We start from the raw sequence: 20,681 nt of genomic DNA, 5'->3' as shown, positions 1-20,681 counted from the left end.
TTCCCTATATTCTTATGTATCTACACAATTAATATCACTATATAAATCTATTTCTTATATCTATATATGCTATTTTTTAATTGTTGCAACTGTATATGTGACTAATACACTAATAAAAGTAGTTTTTATTCTTGATTCAGAGGATATATAAATATATGTACTTATATAAGTATCCCACCTCCTTGTATGCGAAGATGATTCTGCCGTCGCTGTGTAGAGTGGCCTGAAAAGTAAAGCTGCCCAGATTGTACGAATCCTGAAGGTGAACATGATCCCACTGAACCACCAGTGCCGTCCCTTTACACACAAACACACAGGGCATTACATGAATGAACAAAAATAAGAACAAATGTCAATACAGTACACATTATGAGCTCTGCCCACCTTGTACATCCACTATACAAGTGTTTAACCTCCATGGGACCCTCACTGACCACACACTGATCAGTTGTGTACTATTCCTACTACTGTAGTGTCAGGGTAGCATGTGTGGGCCAAGACTTCAACAGAGCAACTGTTATCCCATTCTCTGTCTATTTTTCTATATTTTATATATATATATATATATATATTTTTTTTTTTTTTTTTTTTTGCTGTAAGAAAAAAAACTTCAGAGCAAGACTAAAGTCTGCCAGAGAACACCTACACCAGGACTTCTGGAACAATGTGTATTAGGCACATAAATCCAAAGCTAAACCTTGTATCAACTGTGAAGCATGGAGGAGCAAATGTCATTTGGTTGCTTTGCTGCAGCAATGCCTGGCAAACTCTCCATCATAAAATCCACTATGAATTCTTGAGAAAAATGTCTATCCAAAACATTTCAGTATGTTCTTCAAGTTCTGGAAAGGTCAAGTCAAAACCTGGATCGTCATCCTACTGAGCTGCTGTGGGGTGGTTTGCATGCAAGAAATCCCTCAAGTATCACACAGCTGAAAGAATTACGCATGGAGGAGTGGGAAAAACCGTCAGAGCCTTAGATGGTTATATGAAATGTCTAATTGAGGTTATTTCTGCCAAATTGGGAAATACTAATCGTTAGGGCATAGGGTGCTCTAACTCTCTCTCTCTCTCTCTCTCTCTCTCTCTATATATATATATATATATATATATATATTTATAAAATATATTTGGACAGAAGTATTGGGACACCTGCTCTGTTTCTTCTAAAATCAAAGGTATTTAAAAAGAGTTTATCCTGCATTTATTGTGAGTAACTATTGTGTCTCTACTGTCCAGGAAAGGCCTTCTACCAGATTTTGGAGGAGCATTGTTGTGAGGATTCGACTGCATTAAGCGACAAGAGTGTTAGTGAGTTGTTGGATGATCGCCACCCCACCCTCAGGACGAGCTGCGAGAGCCTGTAAATTCCCATGCAGAGCTTCTTTGCGAAGCTCAGAGTGTTGTTAGCTATTTTTGCTTGCTGTGTTCTGATACTGTCATGGCACTGTACTGGGCTGAGTATGGTATCTGTACTGGACTCCGGGTATCTGATAAGTGGCGCCTTTACTCAGCTTCCCCTATGAGGGGGCTACCATTACAAATTGTACAACTATGTGAGGTTGGGTGAGCTATGTTGAATAAAATGGCAGACTGTAGCCGTTGCAGCTGTGAGGAACTGCAGCATCCTGTGACCGAGGAGAACTCACCCATCATATTATCTTAGCAGCTCTTAGCTCGGCTAAATTAAATTAAATTAAATTATCGGACACATACACACACATAGAAAGATAGATAGATGGATACACACACATACTATCTATCCATCCTGGCAGCCTAGAATGCATGTCAGAAGTGGTGAGCACAATAACTCTACAGGTAATGTTGTCATATATCACATATCCATGTAAAATGACTCTCGTTGGAAATCTGATATCAGTGGAGTTTAATCTGCAGACTGCAGCACAGAGCTTCACGCTGCCAGCACGCCCCTGCAAGACTCCTCCATTCTGTCTACAGCCATTATGTTAGTGACAAACGACCTTATCTGGTTTCTGCACAGTGACGGGTGTACTGTGAGGTGATGTCACATCAGCCATGTCCAATTACATGACACAGTGAAACGCATCAGCATCAGTGTTGATTACACAGAAAAGCTTACGATGTAATAAGCTAATGTACAGAGACTACAAGCAATGACATAACCTGATCTGCGCGCTGATTTCTTTGATATTGGCAGTGAGAGCTGACTGATCGATCGCCTGTCTAATTGTGTGGGTGTGTGAGTGCGGGTGTGTTTGTGGGTGTGTGTGTGGGTGGGGGAGGGGGTGCATGTACAGACCAGAAAGGCTTCAAAAGTCTAGTCACATACACACACACAGGCATTCACTCTCTACTTCTCCATCTCACTCTCGCCTTCACCTGTCTCTCTCCTTCTCGCCCACTTTCTGTCTCACTGTCTCTAACTGACTCTCTGTCCGTAACTCTGTCTTTCATACTGTCTCACTCCTTAACTCTTTTTTTTTACTGTTTTTAACTCCATCTCACTGCCTCTCTGTCTTTATCTATTCGTCTCTAACCACACTCCCTACCACATTCTCTGTCTCCAACTCTGTCCCTATCACACTTGCTATCTGTCCCCATCTCTGTCCCTGTCACATTCACTATCTGTCTCCAACTCTTTCCCTCACATTCTATCTTTCTCTAACATCATCCCTTTCACACTCTCTATCTGTCCCCATCTCTGTCCCTATCACACTTGCTATCTGTCCCTATCTCTGTCCCTGTCACACTCACTATCTGTCTCCAACTCTGTCCCTATCTCACACACTATCTTACTCTAACGTCATCCCTATTACACTCAATATCTGTCTCCAACTCTGTCCCTATCTTACACACTCTCTGTCTCCAACTCTGTCCCTATCACACTCTCTATCTCTCTCCAACTTTGTCCCTATCACACTTGCTATCACACTATCTGTCCCCATCTCTGTCCCTATCTTACACACTTTCTGTCTCCAACTCTTTCCCTGTCTCACATACTGTCTTTCTCTAACGTCATCCCTATCACACTCTCTATCTGCCCCATCTCTATCCCTATCACACTCTCTATCTGTCCCTGTCACACTCACTATCTGTCTCCAACTCTGTCCCTATCTTACACACTCTCTGTCTCCAACTCTGTCCCTATCACACCTCTATCTCTCTCCAACGTTGTCCCTATCACACTTGCTATCACACTATCTGTCCCCATCTCTGTCCCTATCTTACACACTTTCTGTCTCCAACTCTTTCCCTGTCTCACATACTGTCTTTCTCTAACGTCATCCCTATCACACTCTCTATCTGCCCCATCTCTGTCCCTATCATACTCTCTATCTGCCCCCATCTCTGTCCCTATCACACTCACTATCTGTCTCCAACTCTGTCCCTATCTTACACAGTCTCTGTCTCCATCTCTGTCCCTATCACACTTACTATCTGTCTCCAACACTGTCCCTATCTCAAACACTTTCTTATTCTAACATTATCCCTATCACACTTGCTATCACACTTGCTATCTGTCCCCATCTTACACACTTTCTGTCTCCAACTCTTTCCCTGTCTCACATACTGTCTTTCTCTAACGTCATCCCTATTACACTCTCTATCTGCCCCCATCTCTGTCTTTATCACACTCACTATTTGTCTCCAACACTGTCCCTATCTCAAACACTTTCTTATTCTTACATTATCCCTATCACACTTGCTATCTGTCCCCATCTCTGTCCCTGTCACATTCACTGTCTCCAACTCTTTTCCTATCTCATATACTATCTTTCTTTACCATCATCCCTATCACACTCTCTATCTGTCCCCATCTCTGTCCCTATCACACTCTCTATCTATCCCCATCTCTGTCCCTATGACATTTGCTATCTGTCTCTATGTCTGTCCCTATCTCTTTCTCTCTTTCACTTTCTCTCTGTCTCTCTCTTCTTACACTGTAGAATAAGCCTCTTACCATTGTCGAAGTAAATGACAGTTGAATTTCGAGACAGACTAGGGTCGAAGTTGGCCATGAGCGGGGCGATGTACTGCGTGGCCGTCAGCATTCTGTGCACAACATCTCCAGTGTAGATGAAGCCTGCAACACAAGGGGAAAAGGTCAGCTCTCATTAGTGCATTTCAGATGAACATGACTCCAGAATCAGACACAGAACTCTTAATCAGGCAACTGAAACGGTGTAGAGAAACGTTTCTACTTTGGCTTTCCACTGTGGCAATGCTGTGATCTTCCTGCCTGCCCATCTCAGTGCTTCTCCAGGGCTTTCATATGAGCTGACTGACATAGGGATAGGATATACAAAGTCAACTTTAGCAACTGTTTAGTAAAGTTGGTATTCTTGTGTGGGTTTTGGATAAAGAGAAAATGAAAAGGTACAAATATTTCAGTTCACTTTTGATTGTGAGACCATAGAGAACTTTGGAACGGAAGCACCTGATATGACATGTCCTATTACTCAGTTTAGGATTTCTGATGTTTAATCAACTCTTTTCCTACAAAAAGCATTGACTCAAGGTTTGAGTCAATGCTTTTCCATGATGAAATGCCTACATTTGTCATTAGGTTGTCACAACAGTCATGTTTTCACTCTTACAGTGAATCCAACAGGCAGCAAAGACATTGCGAGTTTTTGAATTACTAAAGTGATGGCTGGAAAGCAATCTTATATTGCAATCTTTACAATATAAATTCTATATTACATATAACTATAGTATCATCAATGTCCATCCAAACCTGGCAACTTTACAGGAGAAGGAAAAAAACCTTTGTAAATTGCAATGGAATCAATGTAAAAAGCATTTCTATTGGTTCATTCACCTTGAACTTTTGAGACAATTTAAAGACCTGTCAGATTTGGATTTCGTATGTCAAAAAGTAAAAAATGAAAATACAAGGTTTTTGGCAGCAACAATATACTGATTGCACTGATCAAATGTGTTTCATCTACTGTTTCAGCACAAACATCAGTAGCGGTAGCTGCTATAACTAAAAGTTTGCCTGGCTTTCTGCATCCCCTAGTATAGGGGGAGAGACAACTACAATCCACAATCAGCCAGAAACTGTCCTCTATAGGTCATAGCAAAGAAGCAGACAATCCAATTACTATAATATTTAATATCTAATAATTACAGTGCACTACTGATTAAGGATTAGTGTGAACTGACTCCCAGTTACAGCTCCTGGAATAAAGCGAAGTGCAGTGGAAAGAAAAAAAAGAAAAGAAAAAGAAATTCATTCCACCTGCTCCTGCTTACTCGCCTCTCCATCCTGGCACCCAGCCAAGACCTGGCTTCTAGTGATTAATTAACTAATTAACCGTATAAACTCCCACATCACTTTTGGCACATTTAGCTGAGTCATTTAGTAACATACGCACACACACACACACAGATGTATGCACACACTGTAGAAATATCGTCAGGTCCATAAGTATTTGGGCAGTGACACATTTGTTAAAATGTTGCCTATGTACACCACCTTAATGGGTTCAAGGAGTTTAACTAAATATTGCATTTATCGTTTCAAATTAATATTTTTAGCCATTTGTTACATAGTACCTCCATTTTCACAGGCTCAAAACTAGACAGGAATTGATTGATAAGCAGTTTCATGTTTCAGTGATCCAAAACGAACTACGAAAGCAACCCAAGGGATTCTCAAGGCAAGTAAATGAAATGAGACAGACAGACAGATTCTTGAGGACGAAACTGAGGGCAGGAACCCCCACAAACATGCAGCAACTGAATGTGGCTGCAGTAAAGGCCTGGCAAAACATCTACAGGGAGGAAACTATCAGCATGTGGTGATGTCCATGGTTTTCAGACACCAGGTAGTCATTGGCTATGGATATTTTGCATCCAGGTATTGAAAATAAGTAATAATAATTCCTAAACTGTTAATGCAGTTTATTGCATGCATGTTAATTCTAAGGCAAAATAACAGGGTTCTAAACTCTAAATTGTAAATTGCATCTGAGCATTTTTCATCCCAACCAAGGTCACATAGCTAGTGTTTCTACATCAAAATCAAAATTTTTAAGTAGCTACTTTTTGACTTTCACTCATTATATTGGCTCAATTTTTCCACTTTTAACACCTTATCACAACCATTCCTCATTATTTTACAGCTCAACTGTGATTGATTGCGACCAATTCTTCCTCAGGAACTCTGGATGTGAAGATTTTTCAGGATTAAATGGATGCATTAAAAACCACCAAACCCCTTCGAACACCTATTAAGTGCGCTGAAACTGGAAGCTAATTTCAAAATGAGTTTCCTCCTTCAGCCATCTGTACAGTACACAAATTAGAGCAATACAACCGAGAAAGAGATTGATGAGCTGGGCGAAGTGCGAGCGGACAATCTGGACAGTGATGGCAGCAATCCACTGAAGCAGAGTGGAAAAGATGCTGAAAAACATCTATTGATTATATAGATGATATCATAGGTACGACCTAGAACCCTGAAGAACTGAATATGTCGTAAATAGGGAGATTTAGAGCAACTGTGGAGAGCCTATGAAGAACAACCACCTTGTAGGAACTGCATAGTGACAAATCAGATCACCATGCCAGTATCTAATTTGATTGATGTAGTATTTACCAGTAATTTGTCCTGTCGTTTCTTCTTAAATAGTCTATTTCTGCATTCACTGCTTTAGCCTTTTTATATATATAGAACTGCACAGCTCTGAACTTGTTCTCAAACCTCAGAAGATCTGAACATTTTTTTAACTTCCCTTTACACTGTGTGACCACTTCAGGATGACGGTTCTTGAAAACTTCTTGAGATCTTTACATGAACTTTCACTGTCAGTTAAGACTCTCTCAAACATGGGTTACATTTCTGGAGAAATAAAGATGCTTCAAATGGTCAATGATTGATTGATGATGTAGAAGAACCACTTTTGGTTCCATAAAGACCCAAAGTGTGACGAACCTTTACATTAAGTGAAGGTCCTATTGACCTTTAAACGGTTCATATCCACCAAATATTTCTAGGATGAACAGGATTCTTTATGGAACCAAAATGGTTCTTCTATGGCATTGTTTAAAGAACCATTTAAAGAACTTTTAGAACCATTTTTAAAGTGTACAAGGTTTTGCTCTGACAGTATCATCAAAATGTCTTAAAGCATCATGATGTTACACAAACGCTACACTATCAGCCTCCTCATTACTATAGTGGACAGTATCTCCGCCGGGATTCAATTCCCTGATGGAGAGAGGAACTGCTTTTGGGCAGTGGTGACTCTCTGGGTGCCGCAGTGAAGGCTGCCCACTGCTTTGGTCACATGTAATCCCTGTATCACTGTGTGTGTTTGCTCACTAGTGCGTATGTGTGTGTTCACTGTACGGAGGGGTTAAAAAGCGAGGCCAAATTCCATTTGTGTCCAACACCAATGATGAATATGGTTGTCTTTGTCCCTTTTAGTCTTTGTCTGATGTCCCCCCTTCCATGTCACCATCATGTCATACGATGTCCACCTTATGTGATGTCCAGCGCCTAAGCATTACCCTCTATAACTCCTATTCTAAGGTACAGTGTGACTAAAGCGCTGGCCACTAAAACATTATGGCATGAAACCTGTAGGCCCTAAATACTGCCAATAAAGCATTCAGTCTTACAAACCCCTACATCTCTATCTTACAAACCTGAAGCTCTGCAAAGCAACACACACACACTGTAATGCACAAGAAAACACACTCCCATGCAAACAGAGTGCGATTTGTTAGAGTAAGGTGATCTAGTGCTTTAGTCAAACAAGAAATATTGTCCTATTACTCGCCCATAAACTGTGCAGCATGTCTGCCGTTCCCAAACACCATTCACTGAAATTGAATTCTGACCCTCCAGGAAATAAATATGGAATGAGGAGGACATTATGCATCTGATGAGAGCTGGAATTGTGCTGAATATGTGTGTGTGTGTGTGTGTGTGTGGGGGGGGGGTGTTCGCAGCTATTCCCACACTTGCTGAGAATTTAAGCAGCAAGTGTGGGAATAGATGCAGTGGTCAGACCCGAAATGAGAGAGAGAGAGAGAGAGAGAGAGAGAGAGAGAGTGAGCTATTTAAAAAAAAAAAAAAAACCTTCAAATGGCTGACTCAGGTATTCTCTTAAGCCTCAGCTGGCAAACACACTCAATTACACACACACACACACACACACACACACACATACACACTCTGTCTTCCTCCCACCGTATTTCATAATATAATGAATGTATTCAATTTCTGCTCACTTCTGCTGTCCTGACGATTGTCCGACAGAGTGTAGAGGCCACAGACAAATGATCATTATAGGCACATTCCTTCTTTAAGGAACGTCAACCTAAAACTAGCCAGTTATGGACAAACAAGAGAAGGCAGAAAAACTGCTGAATACACCAGGAATGATTTTCTGGCAAATCTCACTCATTACAGCCAATGAGATTCCATTCCCAGTCCCTCACTGGCCACTTTATCAGAAACACCTCACCCTGTTCAAATCAAGAGTATTAAAAAAAAGAGTCTATCCAGTATCCAGCTTCTGTTGGAGTAACCGTCTCTGCTGTCCTGGAAAGGCATTCTACTCGATTTTGTAGCACTGCTGTGAGGATTTGCATGCATTCTGCAAAAAGAGTGTTAGTGAGCTCAACTCAAAAAGAGCACTTTCTGAAGTCATGGCTATTAACTGTGCAGGAACACCTGCAAACAAGGAGTCGCTCTTATAGGAGGTTTTTAGCCATGCAGGCCAGGCCAGTACACGCACTCGCTCAACAAAGTGGAGCTTATTACAGTAACTGTGCTCCAGTCCTGTAAAAGTGTGGTTTTATTAGGCATACATCAGTAAGACGAAGAAGTCACATGACAAAATGAACCAATAATGCAACCTTGCATGCGGCGCCGGGAGCAGATAGCTCCAACATGCGCAGCAGACCGAACCAAAGTCCACTTGAAGCGAACCCCAGACCACCAATTTCAGGAGGACCAGAGATCGGCTGTCTGGACCGCCCCGGGACTCGATAACAGCTTTCAAACTTGAGCAAGCTCTCCTGGGTCCTGAAAAACTTTCTGAAGAGGAAGAACAGACACACCCATCTTCACCCTGAAGTGCTCCTGTGGTATTTGTCTTTCGTGACCAGAAGACATTAGACAGGTAGATAAAACTGACCTCTAAGCAGTCCTACAGACGTGGGGCTAACTGCACTGTGTTCTGCTATCTGACTGTACTCTGGCTAGAAGTTCATGCTCATACAGGAACAGATTGTCCCTCCTGAACTCCAACTGTTATATAGGTAAAATAATAAAGCTTTGGCCCAATTCTACACAATACACAAACTCTGTATTTGAGCATGCAGTGAGGGAAATGGTCCAGAACGCAACCAGAACACTGCTCCGGGGCAAAAGTCAGAATAGAAAGGCATTCTGGCTCAGATTTTGAAAATCCAGAGAATTGTATCTTAAGGTGAAAACCTCATATGGTTGTTTCACACTGTTGTAAAGCACATGTATCTTTACTGCATGTGTATACAGCAGTATGCAAACTAGACCAGTCACAATAACAATTTGTTGGACGATATATTGTCAGAAAAAAATCTGCATTTAATGATTTTATTTTAAAACAATGCCTCCAAAATACAGATACTAAAATAGCATAATTACTTAACACAGCCATTTTAAGAGACTTTTAATTATTATAAATATTTAGACATTGAAATATGAAATGCTTAAATGTCCTAAAAAATCAATAAAATCCATCATTTTAAAATAAGGGCTTTCCTCGCCAACTGAACATAATGCACAATATCAATGTCTGCAAAAATGACTGAAGTTGTGACAGGCCTAATGCAAACGCTTGGGTACTTGTGGACAAATTTTTGTTTCTGTGAAACGTTAGGTGAGTAGAAAATGACCTGATCTCAAAAAGGCAAAAATTTTAAGATGAAGTATTCTTTTCAATATTTTAAACATTGTTATGTTCAATTTTAGATTGACCAAAAGTTCCAAAGTTTAAGCATCATAACAGATCGTTGCTCTCAGATGACTTTTACCAAACTCAGACCTTAATCAGCTTGTTATGACTATGGCATGTTTGCAATCATTGTCAGAAAAGACCTTGTGATGCAAATTTCACAGCTTTATAAATGCTCTGACTCCTCAACCCTTGTCCCATCAATCAGCAGCCATGGGCTACTCTCTGTAGCTGCCTAGTACTCTTGCAAATGTTTAATAACTGATGCCTAACAAGTAGGAGAAGGCTTAAAGCGGATTCTAAACAACATTTTCAGGTAGTCGTTTACTCAGTTTGCAAATAGAAAATAACAATAAAAAAAGGAGCTGTGGAGGTCAATTAGGGGTCTGGTTGACCAGGAAAACTTTCTGCAAGAAGCGCATTTGGAGTGGTGGTGCACTGTTCCACTGTGCAGCGACACCTGCACAAATAAGACCTTATTTTGAAAGCATGTTCTGTGGACTAATTAAGTGAAAATAGAGATTTTTGGCTGCAGAGAAAAAAAGGGTGCAGAATTTCATGAAAGGAACACCTCTTTGAAATGCACCACGAAGGGCCACAGGAGGTCATTCCTACCTGTGGCCAGCAAACTCTATATGCTCAAATTATACTGTTCATATGTGCAATAACTCAGAGGTGCAATAATTAGAACTGCTTTATACAGTATGTTCCATATTTATTATCACAGTTACTGCAATGTTACCACTATTATTTTCATATCATTTATACATATGTAAATATTCCATTTTTTTCTCTTTTTGTCTTACATTTTTTTAATATAGTGTTTATTTTATAGAGTGTTTATTCTTACACGAACAGCTGCAACTGTAACAACTGCAATTTCCCTCCTGGGATCTATCAAGTATTTCTGATTCTGATTTAACTGTTAAACATGGGGGTGGACTGATCATGCTTTGGGTGTGTGTTGCAGCCAGTGGCACAGGGAATGATTCACTGGTAGAAGGAAGAATACATTTAATTAAATACCATCAAATACTTGAATCACACCATCAGTAAAAGACTGCTTTCATGCTATTGATCTTTCCCTCTTGCAACCAAGGAGGAATAAAGAGGTTGAAGAGGTAAAGGTTGCTGTTTATTGCATCTTCTCTTCTCTTTTAATGCTTCAGTGCTGTCTTCTCAGAGTACATCACCACATCGCTTTATTTACCCAGTGCTGGGCTGAGCATCTTTTCTCTCCACTGCTCACACTTCTTCTGTACTATTCCCTCTGTTCTCCTGTTTCATCTTTCTCTCTGTGCACGATTCGCCTTTCACTCCAATCCACAAACAAACACAGACAGAATTAGAGAACAAGGAGAAAATGCAAATCCACAGACAACGGCAAACGCATACAAAACATTGCGTTGGGATGTGGTCTGGGATTAGAGAGAACATGAGGAGAAGACAGAACCTGGGAACCAGGAATTCTAATGGAATAAAAAGAGACATCTTCATGAAAGATCGAGATAAACAAATCATACATATCAGTGGCATATTCAGAATTTCATTATCCTGAAAATTGCCACCACCAATGGGCCAGTTCATCTGAAGAAAACCTTTCCTGCGCCCTCATCACACAATCCAGCGTCAGACGTTTCCAATGGAACGTCTAAACAGGTTCTGTGCACTGATGAAGTTAAAATTAAACTTTTTGGCTGCAATGAGCACAATATGTTGGACGAAAACAGGTGTTGCGAAACACAGTTCTAACAGCATCATTAAGTTCGCCGATGATACAACTATGCTGGGTCTCATCAGCAAAGGCGACGAGTCAGCATACAGAGAGGAGGTGCAGCAGCTGACAGACTGGTGTACAGTCCACAACCTTCACTGCAATGTAGAGAAGACCAAGGAAATGGTTGTTGACTTCAGAAAATCAAGACAAGACCACTCTCCGCTCAACATCAACGGCTCCTCTGAGGAGATCGTTAAGAGCACCAAGTTCCTTGGTGTCCACCTAGCGGAGAACCTCACCTGGTCCCTGAACACCAGCTCTACAGCCAAGAAAGCCCAGCAGCGTCTCTACTTCCTCCGGAAGCTGAGAAAGGCCCGTCTCCCTCCACCCATCCTCACCCTCTTCTATAGAGGGACCACAGAGAGCATCCTAAGCAGCTGCATCACTGCCTGGTTTGGGATCTGCACCGCCTCTGACCGCAAGACCCTCCAACGCATTGTGAGGACAGCTGAGAGGATCATCGAAGTCTCTCTCCCCTCCGTCATGGACATTTACACCACCCGCTGCATCCGTAAAGCGACCAGCATTGTGGATGACTCCACCCACCCTTCACACAGACTGTTCTCCCTCCTGCCTTTAGGAAGAAGGTACCGCAGCATCCGGTCCAACACCACCAACCTCTGCAACAGCTTCTTCCCCCAAGCCATCAGACTTCTCAACTCAACTCAACTTCTGAACTGATGTCTTTTCTGTTACATTCTCTCTCTCTCTCTCTCTCTCTCTCCAACCATTTACCCCAGATAAAATGGGAAGCATTTTTGCACAAAGCATTTGCACTAATAACTTTACCACCTCACTGGACTCTATTTATTATACATTGCACAATTTGCACACTACCGGCAATTATTTATTATTCTCTGTCTGTACTGTGTTGTGTTGTCTGTCCGCACTTGTATTGTGTTGCACTTGTGTTCTGTATGCACTGTGTCTATGTTGCACCAGGGTCCTGAAGGAACGTTGTTTCGTTTCACTGTGTACTCTGTATGTAGTTGAAATGACAATAAAACCCACTTGACTTGACTTGAGGTGTAGATATTAATGAAAAGAACACCTCTCCAACTGTTAAGCACGGAGTGGACTGATCATGCTTTGGGGTCGTGTTGCAGCCACTGATCCAGGAAACATTTTACTGGTAGAGGGTAGAATAGATTCAATTAAATACCAGCAAATTCTGGAAGAGACATGCATGCGTGATGGGCCAATAAATATATTTAGCCAACCTTGAGAGCTGGTCAGATCATATGATCCTTATTTTGGTCACAGGACGCTGCAGTTCCTCATTTAATCACTAGATGCCAATAGGGACCTAGCGCATTGCTGCTGAAGCCAATTAAATCCAGTGCTGAGAAACTTCTACTAGGAGACCCTTATGCTAGGTTACTTTCACCTGAATCAATCAGTCACTGCTTTCACACGTCTTTAAAAGATCTCTTTTCGCCACCATCAATTTGGTCCCGTCCGGTAGCCCAGGAGGTTATTGCCTTATGAGGGTCCAGATGTTTCAATACCTGGGCCAAGGACGGGGTCAGCGCCAAAGACTTTTTTTTACATACATTGTTTTCTATCGCATTTTAACCCTTCTTTCCTTCTTCTTGTAAGCTTCTCTCTGGAGTCTTCTGGTAGAAATGAGAAATCGATTGCTGAGAAAGTCGCTGTTATGTATTTTAACCATATCTGATTGACCATAACTCCAGAGACGTGCCTTGTGGGGGACGCAGAGTAAATAGTGTTTTAACACCGCTAACTGGATGCCCCTCTTGAAAGTCCATCTCTCAGCCCAGTACAGTGAGTATTAGCAGAGCTAGCAAACACCACTAACCACACTTTAGAGGCAGCGTTATGTGAGAATGGGTATTTCCTGCTCTTGGGCTCCCCCTACAGGCAGGAAATAAGAACTCATCACTAAAGGACATGCATAAAACATGCATTTCTGGACAAGCTGAGACTGTTCAAGCTGAGACAGAACAGTCACTGAAAGTGAAAGAAGAATGTGGACTGTTGAGGTAGAGCAATATTGCAGGATTCTCCATTTTGCAGGTCAGTATAGAATCAGCATGATTTTGAAGCTGATACTTTAAGGTACAGATGCTACATAATGTTGCTTTCACAGTAACTAAAATTTTGACTGGGGTGCCCAAACTTTTGCATGCCAGAGTACACAATGATAATGGACAAAACAACATTACATAACATAGACAGTAAGTAGAAACTTCACACACCAATCATGTATTGGTTGATCAACTACATCTGAGAAAAGGGTAAAGCTGTGTAAATATGACTGTTGAATAAACTATCCCTTTTTTATTCTTTAAATGATCATCTCACATTTCCACAAAACAAGCAAAGCTTCTTTAAACCAGAAGAGCTGTATCTGTGCAAGTGAGAGACAGACTGATTTCATTACTGGAGTGTCGGACTGGACTGACAGGTGATGTGATAAACGTAGAGAGGATGTAATTGAAACCGTGCAGATTTAATAACATTAAGGATGGGGTTCATTCATCATTTCTTGTTCAGCTCTGTCATTTTTCATTTAACGTGAGCTGACTGATATAAAATAAACAAGCCAAGCGTAATAATAACAACGAGTGTTTTATAATCAAGTGGTAAATGCATTTACCAGCATAAAGGTGTCAACAATGAAGACAAGATTAAATGGCAAAACAAGCTGCTTTTTTCAACGTCACTGTCCCATCGTGTCACACATGAGGCTGAAAAACATCACTGTAGTAGAAATCGGCTTTCTGAAGCCCAAAAAACTGCTACCCAAGTTTGGCTGAAGCTGCAGTGGTTGTTTTATCACACCTGTCATTTCAATACGGTTCAATACAGAAGCCCAGCTGAGGAGCCTCCTGCAGTCAGGCACTGTTACAACGCATGACAGGTATAAACACGACAAGCTAAATATAAAAAATGACAACTGAGAAGAACTCACACTCTTAAAAATGAAGGTGCTACAAAGGGTTCTTTGAGAGATACCACAGAAGAACCACTTTCGGTTCCATAAAGAACCATGCTTGTAGTGGGAGAAGTGTTGAAGAACCTTTAGGCTGAAGTTCTTCACACTCACACATCTTAATCGTGGTTCTTCTGCTGCATCCTGATTTTTAAGCGTGTACAGTCCAACAGACAAAGCTAAGCCTACTCTATATGGACAAAAGTATTGAGACACCATCATTCAATGTTTCTTTGGAATCGCAACGCAGTACTGATATGATTGCATTTAGAGCCAGGAGCTAGTTAGTGAGTTCAGGATGTAGGATGATCACCACCCCACCTCATCCCCAACTCTCCAACTCATCTCAAAAGTAAAGGATGGACCACCATCCATCATTCCAGAGATCCCAGTCCGAGTGTTCCAGGCTTTGCACCCTCTCTAGCTTACACCTGGCATTAAGCATGGTTTGTAGATAGAGGCTGCAGTAATCATGTAAGTTATAACGTTATAATAAATGAGCTTTTTTCATCCAAAAGGTTGTGTCATATCATCCTCAACAAATATATGGATTTTTAGAGGACCATGGCTTTATTGGCCCCTTTACTACATCTAGAGTTTCCTCAGGTGAACAGTGGTGCTCTATTTTCACATCTTCACCTGCAAAATGAACAGAACGGAGCTTCAGGCTTTGGTGCTTGCTACCAATTGTGTTGTGATTTCAGCTTTTGATAGGATGCAGTCTCCTGTTCAAGTCTCTTTACTTCATCTCAGTGTGTGAAATGGACAGTTCCGGTTCTGAAATCAGATGTGTTGGCATTCAAATTGTGGATATAAACACATATAACCACACATCAATTCATTAAAATCCAAATCACTGTTATGGAGATTCATAAAAAAAACCTAAAAAAAGGGACTGTTCAAGATGCCTGAGCCTGGAAAACTCGGGCATGGTTTTTAACTTGAATAATAATCTGGGCAAATTGAACTACTACAGCTGATCATCAAACCCTGACGCTGGCCTACAAAGCCAAGAACGGACCAGCCCCTCCATACTTGATGGCAGTGCTCAAAAGCCGATCTGCACCAAGAGCCCTTCGAGCTTCAAGTACGGCTCGGCTCGACCCTAGAACCAATACTTTCCATTCATTGAGTTTCAACTGAACATAATTCAGCATCATTTACCTGATGTTATGTTTTACATTAGGTCAAATACATTTACATTTACATTTGGGCTGAGAATTACACATAATTTTGTGTTTCTGTTCCTCAAACTGGCTCCAAGGTCAAAATCATTGTACATCATGGTCTCTTGTCATTTATTGATTGTCATGCCTGCCCTTGTTGTCATGTCTGCCTTTGTTTGGTTTTGCCATGTGCTCCCAAGCACATGGCTCTGTTTGTGTCTTGTCTGCCCTAGCCACCCCTGTCCATTAGTGTTCCACCAGTGTCTCCTTTGTAGCCACGCCCGCTTGTTAGTCCCAGGTGTTCCTTGTGAGTCTCTTGTTAGTGTCTGTAAATACCCCTTTGTTTCAGTTGTCCCTTGTCTGGTCTTGTGCATGTATGTGAGAAGATGTTCCTGTTGTGTTCACGGCCATGTCAGTTCACGGTTTGTAGATTTGGCCTGTTTATGGGATTTTTGTGTTTATTTAGTAAGCTTTGCTTGTTTGGTTTCTGTTTGTTCTGTTTTCTTGTCTGGCATTAAAATATCCTGCGAGTATGTCCGCCTCTGTCTGGTGACAAACTGTGACATTGATCTTGCTGTCAATGCCACACAGAACTGAGATCTAAGTATACAGTTAATCATCACTGTCACTTCCAAACCTTTAATAGAAATTAAGGCAAAATATTAGATTCCAAGTAATTTCAGAGAATTTCTATTGGTCCATTCATTATGAAATTTCAGCATACGAGATACAAGGTTTTGACAGGACAGCGCCAATAATTTTGTGGTATTCCAACTATGTTTATGTCTCATGTGATCATCATATGTGCCAATGCTGGATTCTGGAACTACATCTGTGCCATCAGAGTGATGGAGTAAAATACCGTAGGCTAATCGATAAAAACATTGGCGCTGTATTGACTTCTCTCCCACAGAAAGAGCTGGCACAGGCAAAAGAATAAAAATCTGAGGTGTGGGAGAGGTGGCAGGTTGCTGCTGTCTAATAACCCCAACCTGAACCCACCAGCAGCCAACCAACAGAGATGAAAAGCTGACAGCAACTGTCAGCGAATCTGTGAATGATGTAAAGAGGGCTTGCTCGGCAGGTGAGCTAAAGGCTTAGCTCAAAAGGCACCTTTCAAACCTTTTTTAAGGTTTTAAAGAAGCCATGTCACAGAAAATGAAAATGAAAAGTCCTTGTTTCCTTGAAAAGGGATTGATGTATTATGTAAACACTGTAAACTTACTCGCCCTGCCCCTTCAGTCCCTACACCTCTTATTCCATAGGGTTTTGACACACATTCATATTTAACTGCCCATTCAGCCTACAGTCATTTAGCCACTGTGTGATAAGGTGCTCTAGAGAAAACTGTATTTGGCATATAAGCTAAAAGCTAATGGTAGCCTACCATGTGAAGAACTGAAAGTTAAAAACTAACCCTACCAGACCTTACAACAATCTTTTTAGCTAGTTAACTGTGCACTGTGCCTACTGGACCACCAATATGACCCAAAGAGGACAACAGCTATATCCAGTAAGCTAGCCAGGGCTAGGCTATGCCATGTGGCTGTCAGCCTGCTGTAGTGCTGTAAACCAGCCAATAAAAGTAGATACTGTATTTCAGTCTGAGAAACAATAACGGCCCAGCCAACATGCTCATTTCGGGCTCGCACGGGTGAAATGTGGGCTAGGCATTGGTTCTGGGTGGGTTTGGACATCCTAAAATGGGCTCCATCATTACAGCACACCCTAATCTTACATGGGTCCCATTTAGGCATGTATGCAGTCTAAAACATGTTTACCCCCTCCTGGTCCCATCACTGACAATGTTTTCTGGTTTCCAGTTGACCTACACATACACATGTGGCCTACAGTGACATGCTAAGTTGTAAATTGGGGTGTTAAACCATCCTCACATATTGACTATTTATACATCAAAAAATGATGTCAAATAACCAATACATGCATCCCTTGGGACCTTTAAATGTTGTGCTGCTCCTGGCTCTGGCCTGGCCTTTTAAAGGATCTGAAAGGAGCAATTCTAGTCTAACAACTAAGCTACTAAGCCAATCAGAAAACAGACCCTATATAATTCTAATGAATACACAGACACTGTAAGCTGGTCATGTAAAAAATACAATTTTGACTGTTTTAGGTCAACACATCCACACACATGCTGAACTTTAGAAAAAATACAAGAAACGTGGAATATGGGTACTTTAATCTAAAAATTGGCAGCTAGTAAACAGTGTTACAGCAGGCCTGGGGCAGCGGCTTGTGAAGTGTCTAGCTCCTACTGAGTAAAAGGAAGAGCAAATGTTGCTATCAGCATGCCACCAGCACTTGGTCCATAAACCTCTGAATTCTAAGCTGGATTTAAGCCAGCGGCTCTTCAGCGTGGAGCCCTTGAACTCTCCAGAACTTCTGTTTTGGAATACCCTGGCGGCGACTCAGCAGCAGCACCAACTTCTGGCTTAGTACTGCAGCTCTGCTAAAAACCAATAACAATCCATCAACAGAAGGAGTCAAGAGAGTAATCAAAAACCAGAGCTTCCAGTTCAGTGCATCTCAATAAATACACAATGAAATAATCCCAGGTAGGAACACACCTTCTCTCTCTCTCTCTCACTCACACACAGGTTTATATCTACGGTAATGCTGACTGCCATTGCAGCATCTAAAATGCCAGACCATAAACCCATAAACTATTCCCACCCATCTGCTTATTCACGCTCAAACAAGAAGTAATCAATTATGCATTGCTCTCCCCCCCTCACACAGAACACAGAAAGCAAAAGTGGGACAAACGCTGCTCCAGAAAAAGATGCACAGGCTTAGCTTATTAACTCATATCACAAAGAAATAGGCCAACCCTACCTCAGCACACAATACACCATACAGAGTCCTGAACACACACACACACACACACACACACACACACACATAAAGAGCAGACACTGTACACCCTCTCCCACCCTCCATACAAATAAATTACCTTCATTACTTCCCCAAAAAGTGATCCAGATGTGTGAATCATTTCCATCTGAATAACAGACAGTAGATTACATCAACAAAACTGCTGCCAAAACTGACCTGAAAGAAAGGCCTTGCCTTCACTCTCAAATGAATCTTAAGACAGTAGCTGAGCTACTGCTACTACTGCAGTGGACATACGGTGGTGATTAAAGAGATGTAAAATAACATGAACATGATTTATCACTGACCCCACATACAGTTGATCAGCCAAAACATGTGTTATTATATAAAAATCTATAAACAAATCGATGGAAACAGTTTACTAAAGATGCCATGGGTAGACCTTATTTACATTTACATTTATGGCATTTAGCTGACGCTCTTATCCAGGGTTACTCGTATTACAGAGGTGGGCCAGTGTAGTGTTAGGAGTCTTGCCCAAGGACTCTTATTGGTGTAGCGCAGCATAGTCACCCAGACTGGGAATCGAACCCCAGTCTCCCACGTGGTGTGGAAGCTCACTAGCAGGTAGTGGTATTATCAGTTGCGTCACACCAACCACATTTATTTAAAGGTGCAGGTGTTTGTCACTGTACAGTGTACACTGTACAGCAAAATGTGCCCTCCGCATTTAACCCATCTGTGGTAGTGAACACACACACACACACTAGTGAACTAGGGGCAGTGAGTACACACACACCCAGAGCGGTGGGCAGCCAACGCCAGCGCCCGGGGAGCAGAGAGGGTAAAGGGCCTTGCAGCTTGCCGAGCCTGGGAATCAAACCCACAACCCTGTTATCAATAGCCCGGCACTCTAAACGCTGAGCCACCACTGCCTCTAAACAGGTAAGCTAAAACTTTTATCAATATTAAATAGTTCTGATCAGAGGAGGATAGATGGATCCCTCTTGTGAGTCTTGGTTCCTCCCAAGGTTTCTTCCTCCAGCTCTGAGGGAGTTTTTCACTGGGGGTCTTAGGTTTTCATGTCTTGTTGATCTCTTGTCCTCTTACTGATTTGTAAACAGCACTATACAAATAAATCTGATCTGATTTGATGAAGCATCTCCTGTTCTAAACTAAATCATGTCAAACTTGTTCTGGCTTCTGTAATAAATGATGCGCATTAAATTTCCTGAACTACTCCTTTAAATCCTCCGACACATAACTGACCCTTTCTTTATGAGTTGCTGCAGATTGTAGTGATATGCTGACAATGAGAAGATCATACTGCGTATTATCAGGTAGCATGACATCATTACAGCTGAATTTCATTTCTGACAGTTAACACAGCTTATCATCACAGAGCTCATTTCACATAATGAGCTGCCGAATAGAGCTTGGGCGGCATCAGGACAAAAGGAAACAGGAGAAATCATTACAGTAGTTATTCTTTGAAAATTAATCGTTAGCAAGCAATTAACCAGATTATAAAGTAAAGTTTTCATTCTGGAGCAGCTGGATGTTATCCTTGTCCTCTTCTCTCATTCCACCGTAATGCAGCAGTTATCTACTGTATTGCACAGCTGCTAGAATGTACCGGCTGCACCATGTCAGGCTGAACAGAAGGTTCTGTGGAAAATATCTTAGTCTTTTGGTTTTTGTTTTTGTTCCTCGTACCTTGTGTAATCCTTGTTTATTGCAGGCCCAAATCATTAAGAATATGAATTGCTTGTTTTTTTTTTAGCTTGGGTGCAGAGCGCTGCTGAGAAGAGGCAGACATATTGAGTTATTTTTGTGAGCAGAGCTGGTGATTAAACTTCGTCAAATCAACTCTGTGCTGAACATTCTTCTATCAAAATGTCCCTCTAGTCACACATCTAGTCAAGAGTTGACCCGACTTCCAAATATGTTGAAGATGAGAAATCAAATCTTTCGGAATCAGCTAC

At 41.5% G+C, this 20,681-nt stretch overlaps 1 protein-coding gene across 2 annotated transcripts in view; it reads right to left on the bottom strand.

Annotated features, from left to right (window-relative positions):
- plxdc2b (plexin domain containing 2b) overlaps window positions 1-20,681 on the bottom strand; it is a 160,134-nt gene that overhangs the window by 55,736 nt on the left and 83,717 nt on the right. For both annotated transcript variants that reach the window (XM_072688056.1, XM_072688055.1), the window contains exons 5-6: window positions 3,944-4,066; window positions 179-297 (exon numbers count right to left, since the gene is read on the bottom strand). In XM_072688056.1, the coding sequence (XP_072544157.1) occupies window positions 179-297; window positions 3,944-4,066 (242 nt within the window). The remainder of the gene's footprint in view (window positions 1-178; window positions 298-3,943; window positions 4,067-20,681) is intronic.

This window comes from Salminus brasiliensis, chromosome 9 (genome assembly GCF_030463535.1).
Source record: "Salminus brasiliensis chromosome 9, fSalBra1.hap2, whole genome shotgun sequence".
NCBI classification, from domain to species: Eukaryota; Metazoa; Chordata; class Actinopteri; order Characiformes; family Bryconidae; genus Salminus; species Salminus brasiliensis.
This window is presented reverse-complemented; position numbering and strand designations above follow the sequence as displayed.